This window comes from Mytilus trossulus, chromosome 9, assembly GCF_036588685.1.
Source record: "Mytilus trossulus isolate FHL-02 chromosome 9, PNRI_Mtr1.1.1.hap1, whole genome shotgun sequence".
Lineage (NCBI taxonomy): Eukaryota > Metazoa > Mollusca > Bivalvia > Mytilida > Mytilidae > Mytilus > Mytilus trossulus.
In genome coordinates, this window is record NC_086381.1 from 77,417,075 (window position 1) to 77,442,833 (window position 25,759).

At 32.7% G+C, this 25,759-nt stretch overlaps 1 protein-coding gene across 4 annotated transcripts in view; it reads left to right on the forward strand.

Annotated features, from left to right (window-relative positions):
• Positions 1-913: 913 nt before the first annotated feature.
• The window catches only part of LOC134683435 (RUN domain-containing protein 1-like), a 48,756-nt gene continuing 23,910 nt past the window's right edge, over positions 914-25,759 (forward strand). The window contains exons 1-9 of one of the 4 annotated variants that reach the window (XM_063542719.1): positions 914-1,055; positions 15,813-15,916; positions 16,653-16,695; positions 16,901-17,045; positions 17,925-18,020; positions 19,131-19,238; positions 20,003-20,115; positions 23,973-24,015; positions 24,911-25,001. In XM_063542719.1, the coding sequence (XP_063398789.1) occupies positions 15,814-15,916; positions 16,653-16,695; positions 16,901-17,045; positions 17,925-18,020; positions 19,131-19,238; positions 20,003-20,115; positions 23,973-24,015; positions 24,911-25,001 (742 nt within the window). In that variant the 5' untranslated portion in view covers positions 914-1,055; position 15,813. Of the gene's footprint in view, positions 1,060-15,812; positions 15,960-16,652; positions 16,696-16,900; positions 17,046-17,924; positions 18,021-19,130; positions 19,239-20,002; positions 20,116-23,972; positions 24,016-24,910; positions 25,002-25,759 lie in introns of all 4 variants that reach the window. The other 3 variants (XM_063542717.1, XM_063542718.1, XM_063542716.1) reach the window with 3 other exon arrangements.

Genomic DNA, 25,759 nt, shown 5'->3' on the forward strand with positions numbered 1-25,759 from the left:
GAAGAATTTCATTATGATGTGTCTTTTTAATGTAAAATAAATGTATATGAGTTTAAATATATATGTGTTATAAAAGCAACATAATATTGAATATCAATTATGAAAAGCGATCCATTTTCACTATAGATGCGATGAATTATCACTGTACAACATTCATTTCTGATGTAGAAATTTTCGAAAATGTGATGAATATTTATTGTAGATTAATGTGATAATTAGACTTGCAACAAATGAAAAACGTATTAGATTGCTTTAATATTTATATCTATTTATAACTTTTACATGTCTATAAAAACTGGCTGGCCATTTATACGCTTTCCCACAGTATTGACATGTGTATTATATATAGTCTAGCTACAACACTAGACAAAATATTTTTTATTGGGATCTAGAATAGTTTTTAGTTTAAAGTTTGAGTAAAGCTGGTTAAACTTAGGATAAAGGGTTTTAATTGCATTTATAAGGGAATGTCTTATATTTACTGTTAATTTGGCAATGAAGGAAAAAGTGTTCCTCGTCATAATATTATATTTATAAAAGAGTTCACGTAGAAAGGTATGCCGCATATGATCATAAAATTGAGAATGGAAATGGGGAATGTGTTATATACTAACGAAAATAATCACATGTTCATCGCAATATTCACTTCAGTAAACAAATATCTTTTTTCATTATTCTACATGTTCTATTTCCGTTCAAACTGGAGGATTTTTTCAGATATAAATATAAACAATAAATGTTTTAAAAAACAATATAGAGTATGACGATAGTTTCTGTGTGTATTTATTTATATATAATTTGGTAAATGTTTACTTATGTTTATCATGTACCCGATATAAGATCATTCATGTTTATCTCATGTTTTTTTAATTGATTATATCGATCGCACTGTAGTTTGCCACCTACGCAACAACTTGCATTGTGACGTCATAGCATTATTGATCGTAAATAAAACGATGCTAGCTCTGCTTCTGTGATTACCCGGATAAACAGACTTTTGGCACCTGTCGATTCCCATATGGACAATTTTATTGCATAGAAAAACATGACAAAAAGTAGGTAAAATCTTCTTACACCAGATTTACAGAGGGTTTATACGTATGATTCGATGACACTGTTATAAACACACACACAACGACAGTGTAGCGTCAGCAACTTGTTAAAAAAAGGGGGGACAATATTCAGTAAACATGATCCTGTCTGAATTTCCTGACCAAAGAAATGTATACAGCATAGTCATGGCAATCTGTTACAATTATAACTTCATATTGAACAAAATGGGAATGTTTACAAACCGTTATAATTAAATTAATTTATCTGTACACATGATGATATTATATATACATGTTGTTTACATGATACATTGTATATCCTAAGTTATGCCATAATTTTTGCTAAACTTGTAAGTTCTGTGTGTGTCTGTCCCATACAAGACAGTGTAGCCTGTAATTCAGTAGTTGTTTGTTGCTGTATATCATATTTGATTTCCTTTCATTTATATTCTATCTACATCAACATCCAATGCTATTCCAATACTAACCTGAGAATCTGTCCCGCTTGAACTATTGACGTCATACAACAATCACTTTTCCATCATTCCATTGTGGCATCAGATATTATATAAATAACACATAGCTGAGAGGGTGATAGAGCAGATTGGTACCCCGAGAAAACATTGTCAACCGCGGCGAAGCCAAGGGTGACAATGCCTTTTCGAGGGGTTCCAATCTGCTCTATCACCCTCTCAGCTATGTGTTATTTAATTTATTATACTGAATGTCCTTTTATTATTGGCTTTTACAGATTACTTTTATTTTAAAAGTATTTTCTATGACGTCACGTCGTTCATAACAACGTTACGGGCATTAGAAAAAAAACGACAAAAGTCAAGCATTTTTATTTATTTTGTTTATTTTAACAGTCGATAATAAAATCTGAGCCAAAACGTAGAACTTAAGCATTGTATAATATTTAATTCCTTGATGTAAATTCAATTCATTGTTCTTTGATTATCGATTTCTGATTGGTCTAGACGAGAGGGTAACATTCAAAAAAATTGTCACCCGCTCAGCCATGTGATAGAGTAAATTGACACCCTCGTCTTAGCCAATCAAAATATGGCATTTTAACGTGAAGTATAATAAATTGTATTATGACGTCAAAATTTTACAGAAACCTGTGTGATATCCAGTAATTGGGGACAAATAGCAGTCAGAGCTCAGACATAAACAAGTCTATTTTTGTTTTTGACTTCAATAAGTCGAAACATATATTTATTATAAAAATGTAGTTTCAATTTTAGACTTATCTAAGTCAGAAAATGACAGACTTGTTTAGGTCTATTTATGTTGGTGAAAAAACTTAATGTTACTTTGTGGCCAAACTACACCACCTATGACAGCAAAAACCTGTATGAGAGTTCACAAGGACTTGAGCTATCTATATTTAATTATCTAATTGAACATCCTTACTAAACACAGATGTTTTACCTCATAAAGTGTGATTCCAGGTGGTTGCATTGTAAGGTTAATTAACATTATCTCCGATTTTTTAGACTCTCATTCATATTTTTCTTAAGAAGACAAAGCATTGTCTTTCAATGTTGTCATTATTTGATTTAGATGCATGACCTCCTTATAAATATGCGTGGGTCTTGAAGTTAACCAATTTTGATCACTCATCGACTTGTAGGAGTCGATATTTGCAACTTTTTGATTCTGGTCAATTATTTCTTGTTTTACAATATTGGACTTATTCAAGTCTTATTTTGTCAAACATTAAAGGGAGACAAATCCTAAAACTTACAAATTTAGACCTGTATAAGTCAAAAGCAGATTCAGACTTATTTATGTCTGAGCTCTGACTGAATAGCAATATTAAAGGTAGCAATACACAGTTAGAAGTTTAGTTTCGCATTATGGCCCCTGTGAATTTTTTAAATATGAAAGTTTTTGTACAATAAAATTGATTTTTAGGTAATTGAAGAATAATATAGCCTTCTTAGTGGGTTTATATGAACATTTAGATTGATTTTAACATGTTTTATAGGCCATTTCAATGATTGACAGTCCGTATTTTCCTATCCGTACCGTTCATAGGTCCATAAATTATTGTAGTGTTTATCAACAAAGGTTTTGCGCTCGATCTTTTCAATTCAATTTTATGGAAAAACGAGCAGGAAGACATATGATTTTTTTTGGACCACTTGATAGATATAAACCTATGGATTCAGGAAAGGTATCACTGTAATTCATTGAAATTTTCCTTTAGACCAAATTTTGGAGACTTTTGTGACATGTTCACCCCCCTTTTTTGCTATATTTTGTATCTAAGAAATGCAGATTGTTGCCATGGTTACACCCAAAAGGGATTATATTTCACCCTTATGACCATTAGAAATCAAATCTATGGAAGATTCTCTTTCTACAAGTATATACATGCATAACACACATATAAAGCCTTCTTTGTTAGACAGGAGGGGAAAGGGGGTGTTTAAAAATTATGAGTGTCAATTTTAAGTTTTTTTCCTAACTGTGTATTGCTACCTTATGGCATTTGACAAAGCAAATAATTGCCTTTTTTTCAGACAAACATACCACAAAACTATTGATATTTAGGTTATAGATACAATTCTAAGGAAGAAACAACCTTTAGTATGACAATGTATGTTAGTTTTGTTGTTTATTGTCCTTAGCAACCAATATAGACATTTTGACACATAGACTTGGTTCCGTTATTAATTGATACTTTATTGGCTACCCCTTGGAAAAGAAGATTGCGCGTTATGTAGAAACCTTAGAAGGGAACGCTTTATATTTTTTCATGCGACTAAATCAAATTTATTATTTTAGCAAGTATAAAGTCACAATTTAGCATGAATTAAGCCCAATTTTTTCCCCGCTGTTATAAATAAATTCAGTATTAACTAAATTTTAACCAAGGCCTTGGTATGGTAATACACAACAAAATTGACATTCTAGAGCTTTAAAATAGCTTTAACTTGTAAAAGTTGTCTACTGTTAAGGTTAATTTAGGTTTTTAAACAAGGAAAGACAGGCTTAGAAGGTATAGTTTTAGAAAATTGACTAAAAAAGGAGAAAATGCACTTTGACATGGCATGTTTCATAAAATCACTTTTTTGTTGCATTTCAGTGTCAACTGCTAACCTTCATAAAATATTTATTTCTGAACCGATTTTCAAAACTAGCAGGCGAAAATGCTCGTTTTAACTAGTAGAAAACAGAAATCCATTTAAAGTGGAATTGGGAAAAAAAATGTTAATCCTTAAGGTAGCAATACACAGTTAGAAGTTTAGTTTCGCATTATGGCCCCTGTGAATTTTTTAAATATGAAAGTTTTTGTACAATAAAATTGATTTTTAGGTAATTGAAGAATAATATAGCCTTCTTAGTGGGTTTATATGAACATTTAGATTGATTTTAACATGTTTTATAGGCCATTTCAATGATTGACAGTCCGTATTTTCCTATCCGTACCGTTCATAGGTCCATAAATTATTGTAGTGTTTATCAACAAAGGTTTTGCGCTCGATCTTTTCAATTCAATTTTATGGAAAAACGAGCAGGAAGACATATGATTTTTTTTGGACCACTTGATAGATATAAACCTATGGATTCAGGAAAGGTATCACTGTAATTCATTGAAATTTTCCTTTAGACCAAATTTTGGAGACTTTTGTGACATGTTCACCCCCCTTTTTTGCTATATTTTGTATCTAAGAAATGCAGATTGTTGCCATGGTTACACCCAAAAGGGATTATATTTCACCCTTATGACCATTAGAAATCAAATCTATGGAAGATTCTCTTTCTACAAGTATATACATGCATAACACACATATAAAGCCTTCTTTGTTAGACAGGAGGGGAAAGGGGGTGTTTAAAAATTATGAGTGTCAATTTTAAGTTTTTTTCCTAACTGTGTATTGCTACCAAAGGTGTATTGTCCGGCACCAGACTAGCTCAAATAATTATGATGTCTTGCAAGGCTTTTTTTCTGTGATGCCTACCAAGGGTACATGTACGTCAAACATCCAAATAATCATGATAATTATGACGTCTTGCCTGGCTATTTTAAATTTTTTTGTGACGCCTTCCTAGGCTACGTCAGCAAATGATGAAACATCCAATAATAATAACAAAGAAAAAAAGATAAAACAGCCTTACAAGACTTGTCTGCACATAAAATGTGCTCTCCCCTTTAGTCTTTATTGGGATCATTAATTTCCATATACACAGTATCTGTGACTTGCTAGCCTACTCAGTACTGCATTGTACTGCCTGTGCCATTCTAAATAAAATTAGTTCTTGGTAACTGCTTCTTATTGTTTATATGTCGCACATGGGACATATAAACAACAAGGAGCAAGTGTGGAGAACTAATTTTAAATAGATTGTGCCTGTGGAGGCTGTACTGACTTTGTTCAGAAATATTTTATGAAAATCAAACATAGCATTTTTGTTGATTATTTATTTGATAAAAGAATACACATGATACAAACAGAGTAACTTTTTTTTTGAATGATATATATTTAACTTTGAATTATAAACATTGTAAAGCTGAAAGCTCTTCTTGATCAGTAAATGTACATTGTATTATATAACATATATGTATATTACAAATGTATTAAAAAAAAATCATGGAAAGGGGCAAAATTAAAAGAAAACATCAATTGTCAAAGTACATGAAACTTATCACTATTAAAACCCATTCATGCATTTAATATCTTAAACTTGAAATTTATTTATAGTCCCATTTGATTTTTAAATGTCCAATACAGGTAGGCTTGTTTTCTGACCTAAACGTGTTGTCGTTTATAGAATATTTTGTCAATAAAAGGGGCGATAGTATCATTAACATTAGATGTATGACGTTGACAAGGTAAATTTGTAAAAAGCTGGTAAATATTGGATAGTTTAAGTAAATTGACTTTTTTTCATGACTGGCATTGGAAAAGATTAGTAAAAAGTAAAATCATGTGCTTTTTAGGTAAATTTTTATCTGCTATACATAGTTTTCAAGTTTAATTTTGCGAAATATGAACATTGATGAAAGAAAGAAATGTCGAACAGAAAAAATTTGGACAGTAAATTAGTATTTTATCATTTTAAGGAGTCAGTTGAAAATTTTGGTCATTTGACTTGCATACATTTACATGTACAATGATACATGTACACAAATGTATACCTCATAATATGTACAATGATACATGTACACCAATGTATACCTCATAACATGTACAGTGATACATGTACACCAATGTATACCTCATGACATATACATTTGTACAATGATACATGTACACTAATGTATACCTCATAATCATGTACAATGAACAGGCTATTATTTAAACTTGGAATTATTATTAATTATGGAATTTTTTCATAATTTCTTGTGCTAGAAATTTCTAATAAATTCTATTTGTGATCACAGAGAGGGACTAGCAAGCAAATTTTAATTGTAGCTAATTCATTTTTAAAACAATGTTCCACTATCATGACTATAAACAAATGTTATTTTATACAAATATAAGGACATGAAGGACGTAGTTAGCTAAATCTACAAATTTTATTTGAAATTATGAATTTTTATTGCAATAGATTAATATGCTACACCATCTTATGGTGTTTATATAAATATCCCTACTTGTTAAAATTGCTTGTGTATGCATATGTACATGATGTACATGTAACAATGAATTTGATTTTAACGAAAGACATCTTTTTATTTCTGAATTTTTTTTACACAAGGGTTTACGATATCACAAAAGTTTATAAGTAAAACATTTACTAAGTTTTATCATAGCTACAAGGACATCATTCGTTAATATAAATCAACAGGCATACATCTTATACTTTCAGGTATTTCACACATCCAATCTTTTATGGTAATTTTCTATATAAAGCACAACAATCATTGACAATGTTGTCATTCACCTCAAAAGCTAACAAAACCTCTTGACAGACTTATTCAGAAGGGATATAATTACCATACTGTTGTCATGTCAGTAAAGATTGCATATTTTGGAATTAATATTGATTCACCCATAGGGTCTTTGCATCAGAACATGCAGAAATAAACACATTTATCCTAAAACCAGTTGTTGGCATGATACAGGTTATGTTCTCATATATTTTATGATGGTATGATACTGAACCCCTAACAGTGATATTAATTGTTTGCCTTAAATTAGTGGAGAATAAAGGCTTTTTCCCCTGGAGAAGAATCCCAATTTGAAAAAAAAATGGCTTAAAATTATTCCCAAAAAGACAATTTTTTCCCCAAATCATGCAAACAGTGCTGTCTCAGTAGAAATAGTGCATGAACACATGCCAAAAATAACTATTTGTGCAGATTTGAGGGTTTATTTATGTATCATCACTGACAAAATGAGGTCTTATTTTGAAGCAGGGTTTGACTCTTGAAAATTGCTCTGTAGATTGAAGTTTCAGTCAAATTCATGGTTAATTTTGAATTTCCCAATTTGATGAAAATGATGCATATTTTCCCATTAAAAAAGGGTAAAGGTAGTTTTGAAAAAAGCTAACAATATCAATGCCTAACAGGAGGAATTGTGCTTTCATATGAAGAACACATACACCATGTACACTCTTTCAATCAGTTTAATTGATGTCTGTGTCTGGTATGTCTCTTTGCCATTAACTGCTAGTAGTCCTTTGTTAATTTATGTATCATTGTTAATTTCATTTTGCTACCTATTTTGACACTGGACTCTGACTTCTTTTAAACTGAGTTTTACTGTGGGAATTGCTGTGTGTTTTTTTATTCTTTATTGGCTAGAGGTAAAGGGGGAGGGTTGAGAGCTCACGAAACATGTTTAACTTTATTCTTTATTGAAAAGCACTTTACGCCCATATGGACCAATGGCTTAAAACATTATACATAATATACAGTTTACATATAAAACAATGAAAATAAACAATGGAGACACTTTGAACTATAATTTGTCTTTTTTTTTTAAATCAATAACATTGCCGCATTATTGCGCCTGTCCCAAGTCTGTATGTTTTTTTTTTAATTTTAGTTCAGTTCTATGATTTGGAGTTTAGTGTGACGTCCATTTTCACTGAACTAGTGCATATTTGTGTTTAGGGGCCAACTTATCCCCCCCGCCCCTGACAAAGAATTTGCTTCTAAAAAGATTTTCTTTATTCTTGTTGTTCTTGTTACTTTCATTTTAACTTATTTATGGATAAAAGAACTTGAAGAAACGTCAATGTTCATTTCTTTTTACATTCAAGTAAAGATAAATTAGCATTCAAAAACATGCATAAACACTATTTAAAAACATATAAATTTATTTCTTATGTGATGTATATATATATATGCAAATAATAGTTGACAGTTCATTGAAGTTTATTGATGCTAATATGATAATTTTGATAGAAAGAAGTTTATCCAGGATAAGCAATCATTTCAAACATTGTGTCAAAAGAAAATACATTAATATTCATGATATTACCATTAAGAATTTTGTTTTGGTTTTTAGAGTTCAGTCATTGCCATAGCCTACATTTGTATTTCATGTATTTAATTTATATTTATTTATCTTTTGTTGAATATGGAATATAAAAAAGAAGATGTGGTATAATGATTGCCAATGAGACAACTATCCACAAAAGATCAAAATGACACAAACATTAACAACTATAGGTCACCGTACGGCCTTCAACAATGAGCAAAGCCCATACCGCATAGTCAGCTATAATAGGCCCTAATAAGACAATGTAAAACAATTCAAACGAGAAAACTAACAGCCTTTATTTATGTAGAAAAATGAAACTTCAATAAACCAGTAATTTACCATTAATAGCCTTTTTGATGGTGCCATATTAAGCTATCTTCATCCAATAAATGAATAGGTGTAAATTTTCAAAAACTCAAAGTTATAAATCCCTCAAGTCTAAAAGAAATATTAGTAAGGGTGGAGAAAGGTATTTGAAGCAAATTCTATTTCTCATAATGTTTTTTGTATCCAATACAATTTCTTTGCTTATCAATGTTATTTTTTCTTAATAAACATGTATTCGCTATATGCCCCTGGTCACTGTACAGCTTCAACAATGAGCAAAGCCCATATCGCATAGTCAGCTATAAAAGGTTATAAGTTATATGTCACTGGTGGTCCGTTATAGTTGGTAGTTATTAACATATATATGTACTTCTGTTCTTCTTCTTCATTGTTTCTAGTTATAGTTTTAAAATTATTATATTTCACCTTACTATATATATATAATTTGCTATTGGGCTCCGTTTCCTATAACTATAGAAAAGGGATAAAATGTCAATTACTGTAAGAAAAGTTGCAACTACATCTATTAAAAGATGCCATTATTTTTATCAACATACAAGTGTATGCTACTCTTCCCTAGAAAAAAAATTAAAATATACGAATTTCAAAGATTCTACAACCGTATTTTTGTGTCGTTTCTCGCGTTACTTATTGCTTCCGAAGAGCATAACGCTGACTGATTTATAGATAATCGTCACCGGCAAATTCGTAACTTTTGCTTTCAAATAACAAAGAACATCGACCAATAAGAATAGTGAGAAGAAAATGCTGAGAACTATAAGTATTTATGTAGCAGATGTAAGAACAGTGGCGTGATTTTTGAGTCCGATTTCGTAACGCAATTTTTAGATGATGTAATCTGCTTTGTTGTAATAGAATACTTAAAAACAATATGCAAATATGAACTCTCGCGAGATGTTCAAACAGGTAAATCCGAGATGATTTACATCCTTGTTTTGATCTTCGTAATAATTAAGTAAGAAAATTACGTTGTCGTTATGCGTTACATTTCACACGAAACAGAAGTCCAGTTATTTATTAAAATTGTTTTTGTCCTTACGTTCTAACCATTTCCGGTCATACGTGAAACATGTGACTAACACGTGATAACGCCATTACGGCCGGATGTACGAAATACTAGGTCTAAACATTGTTTTTGTTTCCAACGGGATGTTAGCAAACATAATCTGTAGACTTGTTTCGTCTTGTTTAAAAGAGGAAAATACAATTGTCAAAGAGATTGCGCCGGTGGTCTATTATTTTTCCTATGTGCATAATGTTACATACGATCATGTGTGAAAATAAATGCCCAATAACTTGACAAAATCGATTTCATATTTGACAGATGTTAGAACACACTTCGTTTCCCGATAATGACGTGAAGAGTCCTTGTAAAAATTAATCGAAATTACGTCTCTTATCATTGTACCAATGCTCGTTGGATTGATTTAACTTCAGCAGTAAATATTACTGGATATTTTAGGTGAATAAATATAATTTAATAACAAATACATGTAAATATACCGTTACACTTAGAATGTACAAAGTTGGAATCCTGTCACAGTTTTTAATTAATATTTTTTATTCATGTTCTGCAAACACTTATAAGAAACGCAATAAACTTGTCAAAGGAGAAGTAAACTTTTACCATGCATGACTTGAAAGGAAGTACTTTATTGATTTTAGCCCACTTAAGTAGGTTAAAATGTGGAAACCATGTAGATGGTGTACAGGTCACAAGTATCACATTGTGCCTATTTTAAAGATTTTAATTCCAAGTTAAAAGTTTTTTTCTTTACTGGATTTAAAAAATGTTACATTGCCAATGATTTGGAATAAATTGTATATAACTGGAATATCAAAACCAAATATAAATACATTTTTTTTGCTTAAACATCAAGATACAACGATTATGGTATCCTGTATCAATGGAGAAAATATGGAAAATTCTGAATAAATTGTACTAGAATTGTTTTCAAAACAAGCACATATTTAGGAGTTTTATAATACTGTTACATTTAAGATGGATTTTAAGAAAAAGTATACTGTTCAGATTATTTTAAGCAGATTTTGCAATAAAATAAAACTAAAAAAATGCTTTCGGTTTCTTATCAGGTTTCCTGTCAGGTTTAAAAAAAACTTTAATATAACATTGAAAACAGATTTTAAATATTAACATGAAGCAAGTAACACTAGTAATGGTGTTTATTTATGCCTTTTGAATTACAATGAATTATATTGTGCAAAATAAAGAAAATAAAGATTGGTTTCCTGTTTGGTTTCATGTCACTTAAACGGTGAATCAAAATGTATTAATTTTTTCTCGAAAAACTCAATTGTTCCATTCATACTATTCTAACACCAACACAACCCACAAAATAAAAGTTAAAATTTTAGAACTTATAAAAAAGGATACAAAAAGAAACCAAAGGCCGAATACCAAATTATGGTCCATACATACTTGTAATCTGCACTCCGTATAATAGTTTGATGCCCCAAACATGTAAAATTTTAGATGAACTAGTAAATTTTTCAACCTTTTTTTTTTTAAACATGTTAGGAAAATGTCGAAGTAGTTGGAAAAGATTTTGGTGCAGACATGTTAATTAAATTGTTTAGAGATGAAAATATGGTGTATATATAATATATATAGATATAAGAAGATGTGGTATGAATAGATGGCAATTGTTAATTTAAAGGTAACACATCATGTAGTTTATATACCATGTATTGTTGGTGACCTTCTGCTGTTGTTTTTTTCTATGGTCAGGTTGTTGTCTCTTTGACACATTCCCAATTTCCATTCTCAATTTTATTTATACTAATTAATGTATTACACATTTACTTTTATATTTAAATACTATCGTCCCTTTTATTGAGAAAAAAATCTATTCAAATGTTTTAATTTATCATCTTCATCTTACAGTATTTTAAAAGTAGGTACATGGCATCTAAACATAAGAATCAGATAAAATTTCAAGGGGGTCTCATTGGAGGGTTCCTATCCCAGATCCCGCTTACAATTTTGTCAGATTTCCGTATCCTGCTTACACTATGTGCGTAAGCAATTCTCATTATTTTGTCATTTCCCAGGTCCTGCAAGACCTCATTTCCTGTTTTCACGACACAATAATTAGACTTTCACGTGTCACGCTTTCAAAAAATCGGCAATCCTGCATCACGCTTAGACCCCAATGAGACCCACTTTCAATACATACACAGCTACTTTTGCATACATCATGTACATCAATTTCTGTACTTAAAAATGCAGTACTGAAAATTTACTTTTAATATTTAGTACTATTGGAGTATTTCTTTACTTTAAAATTATTGTAATATTTAGGTACTTGAATTTTACAGTACTTGAATTGTACTAGATAGTTTGGTACAGAAATAATACACTATTCCATGTTTGAAAATCATAATTTTAAAAGATTTGAAATAGAAAAACTTTCAAAATGCTGAAAATATAACGGTAGTAACCAAAAATCTGTAGTACCTAAATTTCAAGTACAAATAAAGTACTGTAAAATACAGGTACCTAAATATTACAATAATTTTAAAGTAACAAAATTGTACTGAATATATTAAAAGTAAATTTCCAGTACTACAGATTTTTAGTACAGAAATAGTACCTACATGTATGCAAAAGTAGCTATGTATATATAATATATACCGGTACATCATGTACAATTTTATTCCTTTGCATTTTTTTATCATTTGATATTTGTGGTTGTTCAACCAAACTTTGACAAACTTGGATTATTTTGTTTGAACAAAACACCTACGAGGCTACGACATTTGATATACGTCACTTACTTATCTAGAAGTGCACCTGTTAGGAAGTACAAAATGTATATATCGAAATTGACAATTTGACAATTTGAAACTTCATGAAATATATAAACAGCTTTATCATGTTTATTGAAATTAATTTAAAAGCAAATTGACAAACGTGCTTTGAAATGCATTTTGTTGACTAATTTGTTAGACTTGAAAATGCTTATATATATTTGATTATAACCATTTATAGTTTTATAAAATATGAACAAAAATAACTGATTTTAAGTTTAAGTGGTAAACTAGTACATGTAGATAAATAAACTCATCATAGAAACCAGGAATAAAATTTAATATTTACGCCAGTCACACGTTTCGCCCACAAAAGACTCATCAGTGACGCTCGAATCAAAAATGTTATTAAAGGCCAAATAAAGTACGAAGTTAAAGAGCATTGAGGGTAAAAAATCCTAGTAGTAGATGCATTAAAGTTGGAATGAACTACTAAGAGGACATACCGGTAGTTATTTTTACTTGTACAGTATAGATATTCATGATATTGGAAACTGAAATATTTGACATTATAGATGATAATTTTTACATATTGTTGCATTACCTTCATGTTTGCAGTTTCTTTTCACATATATTTACTGTAAAGTCAGGAATTATTGTGTGCAATTATTATTGCGATTATTTCATTTTAGACAAACATGCGTTTTTGCGATATTGAGAAAAATCATATTTAATCCATGCGATTTTAACCCTGTCACATTTTTCACAATAATAAAAACTTCACAATAATTTCTGAATTTACAGTAACTGTCAGAAAAATGTGGAAACAGGATCTTTATTTTTTAATCGAATTGTGTATCTTCATATAACATGTTCATGTATACCCACACAAAGTTTGATTATTGAGTTTGATGATCGAATGTGTAAAAGAGAGCATGATGATTGTGGTATGAAATGATAGGATTTTGAAAAGACAGTACTTTGACATTCCCATTAATAGTCTAATAAATAATAAATTGATGTTACCACTTGTCGTGCGTAGTAAGGTGGGTGGACACAAGAGGATTTGAAAAAATACTCCAAATTTTCTTGCTGACGTTTGGTTAATCAGTATATATAAAAAAATTTGGATAGTCTATTTCTGGTTTCAAGTATATATAATACTTATAAATGCATGATAAAAACCTTAAGGGGAGTTAAACACTGAAATCATACATACCAATAACAAATTGTTGGTTTTGACATTTGCAATGATTTAAGTTTGGATGTAACGCGTCTTCTGATTGGCTGACAGTATTTTGTTATGAGCCCATCGACATAATTTAGTCATCATGGTCATGTGACCATGACGTCATCAACGTTTTTCATGGTTTTCTTCGATTTGAAATGGTATTTAGAATTAAATTATAAGAAATGACTGTAATATTTTTTCTGTCTATTAGAAATAACATAAAAAATGTGGTGCACACTGTTAAATAACAAGCTACGCATGTTATTCAGTGTGCACCAAATTTTTTACGTTATTTCTTCATAGACAGAAAAAATATAACAGTCATTCCTTACATGATTTTTATTCTTCACGCAAATAATGCTAAGGCTGAGGATAAACATGATAAAGTGTATTAAAATTGGAAAAAATTGTATCTTAAAAAAAAAGAAGGGGGAGGGAGCACTATTTAATTTTGAATGATCGTGAATAATGGATTTAAACTTTGGTAAAGGGGAAATGTTGTCTGAGTCAACCATCAGAAATGTTTTAGAATATTGAAGTTGGAACATAATGAAAAACATGAAAAAAATAAAAGATTTTAACTAAGTGAAAGGATTAAAGGGAGGTTCAAATTATTAATTTTGAAATATTGGAAAAGTTAGAACTTGCTAAAAATGTATTAAACCTATATCGGGAGAGTAATAAAAGGGAAGATAAAAGTGGGAAATTAGAAAAGAGATTATTACAATTGTTTGATATGACATGAAATTACATAAGTTTAAAAAGCTAGCATTTATGATGTAGGGAATGTATATATATATTAACAATACAACTCATCTAAACATCAACCCAACAATGTTAGATCTGTAAATTTGCTTTCGCAAATTTTTTGTTCTTCCCTCGTCGGGATTCGAACCCATGCTACTGAGATATCGTGACACCAAATCGCCTGCACTGTAGCCGTCCAGCTAGACCACACGACCACCTGGGCTTCATAAAAATGAAGCTTTCGGTGGTCGGGTGTTATATTTTCCACGTCAGTTTTAATCTAGCATCGTACTACAGTACATGATATACATGTATAAAGCATGGAGATGTTTTTTTTACAGATCAGCTAAATTATCTATAGTAAAGGATCCTACAAATTAATGTATTAAGATACAGTCACAGAAAATAATTATATTAATAAGATTTGGTGTCACGATATCTTAGTAGCATGGGTTTGAATCCCGGCGAGGGAAGAACAAAAAAATTGTGAAAGCAAATTTACAGATCTAACATTGTTGGGTTGATGTTTAGACAAGTTGTATATACATAATGTACACAGCCATGTATCACCATCACTGCTGGTGATCCGATGGATAAATCTGTTGTAGAGTTGTCACTGGCTCAGTCGTACTTATTATATAAACAATATATATATATATATACCCTAGATCCACTTCCACAAATCATGGGACAATGAAAACTGGAACAGAAAATAATTTTTATTGGGCTCACTGGGCCAAGGTGCCCCATGTGAGAGCATGCCATCACTTGGCGTTCTTTTGTCATCCATGGTCGTAGTCATAAACAATTTCAAGAATCTTCTGTGAAACTACTGGGTCAAATACCTTCAATCTTTAACTGAATGTCCCTTAGGAAGTTAGGGTATCTGCTTTATAAATTGTTATGTAACTTTTAGTTACCATGGTGACATGGAGTTAAAAGTGATTCATGAATAAGTCAAAATCTATCTTTAAAACTTTACTGGTTTTGGTTATTATCTTTCATGTTATAAAGTGTAAATGGCAAAAAGTTTCAGCAAAGTAAGATCTGCAAATAGGTGGGATGCCTGATATCAGGCCCTCATGAGCCTCTTGTTTCATTTAATTTGTATGCACTAAAATAATATTTAAGACAATTCTTGATGCAGATATATATAGCTTGTTATAAATGATGATTAAAACAATTCATGTTACCATGGTTACATTTCAGGATGATGGAAGAAACACAAGTCAGTGTTAACGATGAAAGTTATGACTACGACAGCTTTGATGAAAACAGTGACGAAAGACCTACAGAACGTTGGGCTCCCTTAGGTGCTGCTGCCGTCAGTCCCGCTCCATCTCAGACAGAAACTAGGTATGTATTGTAAGAGTTATTTCCCCTTCAGAACGTTGGGCTCCCTTGGGTGCTGCTGCTGTCAGTCCTGCTCCATCTCAGACAGAAACTAGGTATGTATTGTAAGAGTTATTTCCCCTACAGAACGTTGGGCTCCCTTAGGTGCTGCTGCTGTCAGTCCCGCTCCATCTCAAACAGAATCTAGGTTTGTATTGTAAGAGTTATTTCCCCTTCAGAACGTTGGGCTCCCTTAGGTGCTGCTGCCGTCAGTCCCGCTCCATCTCAAACAGAAACTAGGTATGTATTGTAAGAGTTATTTCCCCTTTAGAATGTTGGGCTCCCTTTGGTGCTGCTGCTGTCAGTCCTGCTCCATCTCAGACAGAAACTAGGTATGTATTGTAAGAGTTATTTCCCCTTTAGAAAGTTGGGCTCCCTTAGGCGCTGCTGCCATCAGTCCCGCTCCATCTCAGACAGAAACTCGGTATGTATTGTAAGAGTTATTTCCCCTTCAGAACGTTGGGCTCCCTTAGGTGCTGCTGCTGTCAGTCCTGCTCCAACTCAGACAGAAACTAGGTATGTATTGTAAGAGTTATTTCCCCTTCAGAATATTGGGCTCCCTTAGGTGCTGCTGCTGTCAATCCTGCTCCATCTAAGACAGAAACTAGGTTTGTATTGTAAGAGTTATTTCCCCTTCAGAACGTTGGGCTCCCTTAGGTGCTGCTGCTGTCAGTCCTGCTCCATCTCAGACAGAAACTAGGTATGTATTGTAAGAGTTATTTCCCCTTCAGAATGTCATTTATTTGAAGAGTAATGTCCCTTATTTTTTTGAAAAATTGTAAATCAAATTTATGTAAATATACTGCCAACATGAAATTCCTTAATTCAAAAACAGGTTATTGTTTAGAAGATTGCAATTATCTCAATAAAAAAATACTAAAAATATATATTTATAAATTTTTCAGCCATCATGCTCAGAATGATCAGTTACGACAGTTGGAAGAAGAACAAGAACAGCTAAATTCATCACTACTAGCCCTGACCACACATTTTGCCCATGTCCAATTTAGATTAAAACAGATTGTTAGTGCACCTCCTGATGATAAAGAGGTAAAAACAGAACAATTAATTAACAAAGATAGATGGATGCTTAATGTCCAGGGGCAAACTAATATGCATACTGTAAACTAACCAATTTTTGAGAACATTTTATTTTTGTGAACGATTTATTCTCACAACTTTCGTGAGAATAAAAAAACACGAACATAAATTGTTGTGAAATTTTAAAACCTCTGTCTTTCCTGGTCTAAATGGATCAATTAAATTTAAGAATAGTGAAATTAAATCGCTGCAATTTGGGATAGAAAAGGCTAAAATGAAATAAATTATCAACAAAAAAAGTTTGTTAACAGTACTAGTTATCAGGACATGAACATCTTCACTTTGATTTGAATAATAACCCTGATTTTAACAAGACTGATACCCTGAGCCAGACATGTCACATTATTCTGACTTCTAGGCAACCAGACTTTGCTAAGTGCTGAGCAGAAATGCAGCAAATTCCAATTGTAAAGTTTTGGGTTTGAACAGGCTGGTGTTTGACGATAAAATGTACACTTTCTTTTAAACCATAACAACATAGACTGATTTTGACGAATCACCTTAATGTTTTTCCAAAAATGATGATAACGATAATTATTTGAGACCTCTGACGAATCACGATAAGGATATTTTGACTATCACAGTAAAATTTTAACCAATTTAACGCTAACAGTAGCCGAAAAATGACTGTTTGTTGCCTGAGGGTAAAAGACATTACTACCCTCTTCAAGCTGACCGGCCATTGCTTCCCAGGAGAAAATGATGAAATGCACATGAGCTATCTTGTAATTTATAGGCAATACTGTGTATAGAACATAAATTTACAAGCTATAAAAAGTCTCCTTAACAAATATTGACCATTCATTGAATGCTATATTTCTCCTGCAGACATTATTACAAGAATTGGAAGAGTTTGCCTTTAGAGGTATTCCTGATGCCAGATTATGTTTAGACAAAAAGTTAGAGGAGGTTCAAGAGGAAATGGTAAGTCCACATTAAAAATAATTTAATTTTGGATGTAGCAGGTCTCCTGATTGGCTGACATCGTTTTGTTTATCAGCTCATAGATAAAAAGTTAGAGGAGGTTCAGGAGGAAATGGTGAGTCCACATTTAAAATGGTTTTGAACACAATTTAAAACCAAAGTGGAAATTTGAAAAAATGAAACCTGAGAAAAAATAACAATTCTAAGGGGTTGGCCTCCCTATTTTGTTGTTGGGTCTATTTGGGACAGAACTTCTAAAAACAAATTAAACCTGCAGGAATATAATTAATACTGGGTATAGGAGCACTTATCATAGACACCAACCACTCATTATATAGAATAGAATAGAGAATGAAAATGGGAAATGTGTCAAAGAGATAAACCCAACAAAAGATCAGAAAACAGCCAAAGGCCACCTTAAAAGGGTCTTAAGTTAGAGTGTTCCTATTGAAGGTGGGTTCTTCTCTCTGGGCATTGCGGCTTCCTCCACCCATAAAAACTAGATACCACGAAATAGCCCCAAAGTAAAAAAAAATCAATCAATCAAAACAGCAAGAAAATCAAGCACCTGAACGCAATGTTTGTTTTACTTATAATTACACCTTATGAAAGAATCCTGGATTTTGATTGGTTGATAGCCAGTGTATATTTTACCAATTTACTGTTATCCAAAATAAATATCGTTCATTTTTTAACGCCTCCGGGGTATTTGCCAAAAGGATATGCCTTTTTTACCCTCTCTGACGTGGTATTTGCCAAAAATACTCTATCCGACTGGACGCTTGTAACGTCACAATCATCAATGCGTTTTTGAACATTAACATTCGGTGTAATTAAACAGATATAGCATGTTCTTGAGGGGTATTTGCGAAAAATACAAGTCTTGAGAATGAATTTCCCTCACCTTACGACTCGCGACTTTAACATTCTCTCGACTGGTATTTTTCGCAAATACCCCTCCTTAACATGGTATATCTGTTTATAATTCTTACAAAATTCTAAAAATAAAAAGCAACCTCCCACAATTTATTTATTTGAGTGTCTCCCATCCTACGCTCCCAGACATTATATTGTGAACAACCTTTAACCTTTTTCTACCTTTTATTACAGAGTGATCAAGAACATGAACAGAAACTGATAGAGCAGAGAGAGAAACAGAGGGAGTTAATAGAACAGCTGAAAAAACAACTGGAAGAATTAGAAACTTATGCTTACGAGGTTTGTAGAACTTTTTTACTACACCCCCTCCCCAAAAAAGTAGGTAACACAGTGTTCAAGCTTAACACAAGTCCTACAGCAAAATAAACCAACAAAATACCCGTCAACAGTTAACAAAACATGATATAAAAAAAATAAAGAGTGAGAAACATGAACTCTACCAAAAACCAGGGGTGAATTTTGGTGTTCAGATCCTGCTCCACATGTGGCATCCATCAATTTGACAAATGATGCTGCAAGAAATCTGGATGTTTTTTGCTATTGATAATGTTTTATAAAATTATTTTTATGTAAAAATATATATGTGTACATACAGTGATATTGTTTGCCTTAAATTAGTGGAGAATAAAGGCTTTTTCCCCTGGAGAAGAATCCTATTTGAAAAAAAATTGGCTTAAAACTATTCCCAAAAGGACAACTTTTTTCCCAAACAGTGCAGTCTCAGTTGTATAAATTGTGCATGAATACAAACTGAAAAACACGTCATGCCTAAAATGACTATACGTGCACATTTGAGGGTCTATTTATGTATCATCACTGACAAATGGGGTCTTATTTTAAAGCAGGGTTTGACTCTTGAAAATGGGTCTGTAAATTGAAGTTTTAGTCAAATTCATGGTTTATTTTAGAATTTCCTAATTTGATGAAAATGATGCATATTTTCCCAATAGAAAAAGCTAGGGAAGAGGTAGTTTTGAAAAAAGCCAACAATATTACTGACATATAATGGTCTACAGTAAGTTTCTTTTACATATTTTCTATAGACTGGCGATGCTGATGTGGTTCCTACGTCCAAAGTGATGGAGAAACAAAAAGTTGTCATCGATGAACTGAAACATAAACTGGATCTTAATCTGGAAGGATTTGACAGTCTCAGGTAAATAGGGGGGTGTTATAAACTGGATCTTAATCTGGAAGGATTTGACAGTCTCAGGTAAATAGGGGGGTGTTATAAACTGGATCTTAATCTGGAAGGCTTTGACAGTCTCAGGTAAATAGGGGGGTGTTATAAACTGGATCTTAATCTGGAAGGATTTGACAGTCTCAGGTAAATAGGGGGGTGTTATAAACTGGATCTTAATCTGGAAGGCTTTGACAGTCTCAGGTAAATAGGGGGGTGTTATAAACTGGATCTTAATCTGGAAGGCTTTGACAGTCTCAGGTAAATAGGGGGGTGTTATAAACTGGATCTTAATCTGGAGGGATTTGACAGTCTCAGGTAAATAGGGGGGTGGTATAAACTGGATCTTAATCTGGAGGGATTTGACAGTCTCAGGTAAATAGGGGGGTGGTATAAACTGGATCTTAATCTGGAGGGCTTTGACAGTCTCAGGTAAATAGGGGGTGTTATAAACTGGATCTTAATCTGGAGGGCTTTGACAGTCTCAGGTAAATAGGGGGGTGTTATAAACTGGATCTTAATCTGGAGGGATTTGACAGTCTCAGGTAAATAGGGGGGTGGTATAAACTGGATCTTAATCTGGAGGGATTTGACAGTCTCAGGTAAATAGGGGGGTGGTATAAACTGGATCTTAATCTGGAGGGATTTGACAGTCTCAGGTAAATAGGGGGGTGGTATAAACTGGATCTTAATCTGGAGGGCTTTGACAGTCTCAGGTAAATAGGGGGGTGTTATAAACTGGATCTTAATCTGGAGGGATTTGACAGTCTCAGGTAAATAGGGGGGTGTTATAAACTGGATCTTAATCTGGAGGGCTTTGACAGTCTCAGGTAAATAGGGGGGTGGTATAAACTGGATCTTAATCTGGAGGGATTTGACAGTCTCAGGTAAATAGAGGGTGTTATAAACTGGATCTTAATCTGGAGGGATTTGACAGTCTCAGGTAAATAGGGGGGTGTTATAAACTGGATCTTAATCTGGAAGGCTTTGACAGTCTCAGGTAAATAGGGGGGTGTTATAAACTGGATCTTAATCTGGAAGGATTTGACAGTCTCAGGTAAATAGGGGGGTGTTATAAACTGGATCTTAATCTGGAAGGCTTTGACAGTCTCAGGTAAATAGGGGGGTGTTATAAACTGGATCTTAATCTGGAAGGATTTGACAGTCTCAGGTAAATAGGGGGGTGTTATAAACTGGATCTTAATCTGGAAGGCTTTGACAGTCTCAGGTAAATAGGGGGGTGTTATAAACTGGATCTTAATCTGGAAGGCTTTGACAGTCTCAGGTAAATAGGGGGGTGTTATAAACTGGATCTTAATCTGGAGGGATTTGACAGTCTCAGGTAAATAGGGGGGTGTTATAAACTGGATCTTAATCTGGAGGGATTTGACAGTCTCAGGTAAATAGGGGGGTGTTATAAACTGGATTTTAATCTGGAGGGCTTTGACAGTCTCAGGTAAATAGGGGGGTGGTATAAACTGGATCTTAATCTGGAGGGATTTGACAGTCTCAGGTAAATAGAGGGTGTTATAAACTGGATCTTAATCTGGAGGGATTTGACAGTCTCAGGTAAATAGGGGGGTGGTATAAACTGGATCTTAATCTGGAGGGATTTGACAGTCTCAGGTAAATAGGGGGTGTTATAAACTGGATCTTAATCTGGAGGGATTTGACAGTCTCAGGTAAATAGGGGGGTGTTATAAACTGGATCTTAATCTGGAGGGATTTGACAGTCTCAGGTAAATAGAGGGGTTTATAAACTGATGTACAATGTCTTGGGTCTTTGTGGTCAAGATGTCAACAATCAATCCACATCAATCACTACATGCACTTGCTTCAACTTGACCAACCTGTGTTTAACCAGTTTGTTTAGCTTGTGCTTGACTATCCTTTGTTTGACTAACCTGTGCTTGACTAGCTTGTGCTTGACTAGCCTGTGCTTGACTAGCTTGTGCTTGACTAGCCTGTGCTTGACTAGCTTGTGCTTGACTAATCTGTGCTTGACCATCTTATAGTTGAATATCATGAGCTTGTTTAGCTTGTGCTTGACCAATTTGAAGTTGAATGTCATGTGCTAGCTAGTCTAGCTTGTGCTTGACTTACCTATCCTGTGCTTAACTAGCCTTTGCTTGACTAGCTTGTGCTTGTCTAGCTTGTGCTTGTCTAGCTTGTGTTTGTCCAGCTTGTGCTTGTCTAGCTTGTGCTTGACTATTCTGTGCTTGTCTAGCCTGTGCTTGACTATTCTGTGCTCAACTAGCCTGTGCTTGTCTAGCCTGTGCTTGTCTAGCCTGTGCTTGACTATTCTGTGCTCAACTAGCTTGTGCTTGACTATTCTGTGCTTGTCTAGCCTGTGCTTGACTATTCTGTGCTCAACTAGCCTGTGCTTGACTATTCTGTGCTCAACTAGCCTGTGCTTGACTATTCTGTGCTCAACTAGCCTGTGCTTGACTATTCTGTGCTCAACTAGCCTGTGCTTGACTATTCTCAGCTCAACTAGCTTGTGCTCAACTACCCTGTGCTTGACTATTCTGTGCTCAACTAGCCTGTGCTTGTCTAGCCTGTGCTTGACTATTCTGTGCTCAACTAGCCTGTGCTTGACTATTCTGTGCTCAACTAGCCTGTGCTTGACTATTCTGTGCTCAACTAGCCTGTGCTTGACTATTCTGTGCTTGTCTAGCCTGTGCTAGACTAACTTGTGTTTCACTAGATTGTGTTTGACTCCAATCCTATTTGACAAGGTTGGTGAGTCTATCACGGTTCTCCACTTTCCTCAACAAATGAAAAAAGTTGTATTGCCAAGTCTGATGAAAGTGGGGTTTAATACCTACAGAAAACAATGTATCATTTTCACAACAATAAAAAACATTTCTAAAGGTTGTAAAGGTTATTTATTTTTTTAAAGACTTCATTTTCTAACACTTTTGTAATCTTGGTCATATGTATAAATTAACTTTTGGCATCAGTAAAAGAATGACTAAAACAGACAACATATCCAAACAACAGCATACCACAACTTACCTGATACTTATATAAAATTCCACACAAAACCAACTTAAAAATTCCAAACAACAACACATCACAACATGTAAAAAATGAAATTAAATAAAATCAATCACAAACTAAAAAAAAGTCCATTACAAATTGAATAAAATTATTAACCTTCAATACTATTTAATATTTCTAAGAATTCTTTTGTCAGTTGAAAACTCAAAACATATGCAATAACTTTATTCTTTGGCGTTTTCTAGAAAAGTTTAAAAAATGAAATTATAATGAGGAAAAATATAATACTGTAAATTCAGAAATTATCAGAAAGTTTTATTTATATAAGGAATGACTGTAATAATTTTTCTGTCTATGAAGAAATAACATAAAAAATGTGGTACACACTGAATAATGCGTGTAGCAGGTTATTTAACAGTGTGCACCACATTTTTTGTATTATTTCAAATAGACAGAAAAAATATTACAGTCATTTCTTATAATTTAATTCTAAATTCCATTTTAAACCGTAGAAAACAATGAAAATCGTTGATGACTTCACGGTCACATGACTAAGTTATGTCGATGGACTCATAACAAAATAACGTCAGCCAATCAGAAGAGGCGTTACATTCAAAATTAAATTATATAAATTATACAAACTGAGTATTGTAATAATAAGAATTTGTATTCCTATTCAAATAAATATTCATGAAGAAAATTCAATAATTAGTTAGTCATGTCAAAATTGCAAAAATAAATTATGTTAATGATGTCTGAATTTACAGTAATAATTATCGACAATTTATTAGTTATGACTATTTAATGTTATCAATGTCTGTATTTTTTAGCACAGATCAGTTAAAACAGATTGTTGATCATGCTGTTGGAGAGGTAATTATCCTGTGCCTTCATTTTTTATATGCCCTTCTAAGTGGCCCGGGCATATATTTATTACTTATATATGTTTATCATTCTTTTGTTCAGATATTCTGATAAGGGCTATTCCAGAAAAAAAATGTATGGGGGTGTGGGGGTGGGGGGTGTTGGAAGGCAGATTTTGTCAGCACCCGCCACCCAGACAATTGTAATTGAAAATTATGGTGCATTATAGTGCGAAAAGTTGCTCTGATACCCATCACCCATGTATTATTAATACAATGTGCCTTCCAACCAGCCCCCCCCAAACCCCAAACATATTTTTCTGGAATAGCCCTTAGAAACAGTTGTCCTGACATATTTTCATTATTTTGTTTTTTTGGCAGGATCACAGTTGTTGGACTGATGATTATGAGATGATTTTCTGTACATTAGGGCAACAACAACAACAACAAAATCTTATTTCTGGTCTAAGCTTGAAATCTAAGTCTAAATATATTTCATGCCTTTTAACATAATAATTTATAATTTGAGTACACTGAAAATTCCTTTAAAGCTGGATTGGTCAAAGTCAAATGGGCAGTTGTAATTTTATGGGTTTTTGTCTGGTTGTTGATGATCCTTGCCTTTGTGAAATTTTAATACTATTATTGGGATGATTTTATTATTGAGAAGAATGCAACAGGGTAATGATAAATTAAAATTCCAGTAATTTAAACTCTCATTTTGATTTTTTTTATATGAATTAAACAGGAATTTTCTCAATATCGCTAAAATAGAAATTGCACTTAGTCCAAAATGCCAAAATCACAATAATAAATGCATGCAATAATTACTGAATTCACAATACATGAAAACCAGTAAACTTTATATACATGTAGTAATTTTATGACTTTTTTTTCTTTTCCAGATAGTTAACCCAGGCAAGGTTAAAGAAAAGCTGATTCAGCAGTTATCAACGCAGATAACTGATTTAGAAAGATTTATACAGTTTTTACAAGGTGATGGACTGGGTCAAAACTTCTTTTGCTTGTGGCACTGGTTAATTTATATGTTCGGTACTTTCAATGTGGACAGGATTTTGAATATTGCTAAATTTCTGAATAGCGAAAAAATTATTTTCTATTAAGCAATGGGGAACAACAGACGGAATTGAAGTTTTCTGACTGCTAAATTTTTAATCTGATAATTTTCTAAATTGTATAAAATAACCTTGTTTTTGGTCCCTATTAATGGGATACAAAAAACTCTTTCATTGCAACCCAAAAATTTCAATTTTTCATCGTATAATTAATTTGATTACTCACAAAAAATATTTGGCGAATTTTATGAAATTTTGACCTGGTGATGCTTTTAATTTTCTAGTTGAGGGATTTTCCTTCCCGACTTAGAAATAACATAGTTGCTATTTTTCTGTATTATTTTATCATATTTTCCCTTCTTTTATCACACTAACAATTAATGACCCATCAAATAATGTAAGCAGCCATGGATTTATATATTAATTTGCTTAAAATTAGAATTACTGGATCTGGAATTTTTAAGGAGAAATAACTCTGATGATTTTCTTAAAGGTTACTTGTTTTTTGTTAGGGATCATAGATTTGTTATTACAAGAAAGCTCTGAGCATACTTGGAGCATGCTTGGAGCTTTATAAGTAGGCTCTCTTCAGCAGTTAATATCACAATAGTTATCATGATCTATTAAGGTCAAGGAACAGTAAATGACTATGTCGCAAATTTTGCTCAAATTTTGCAT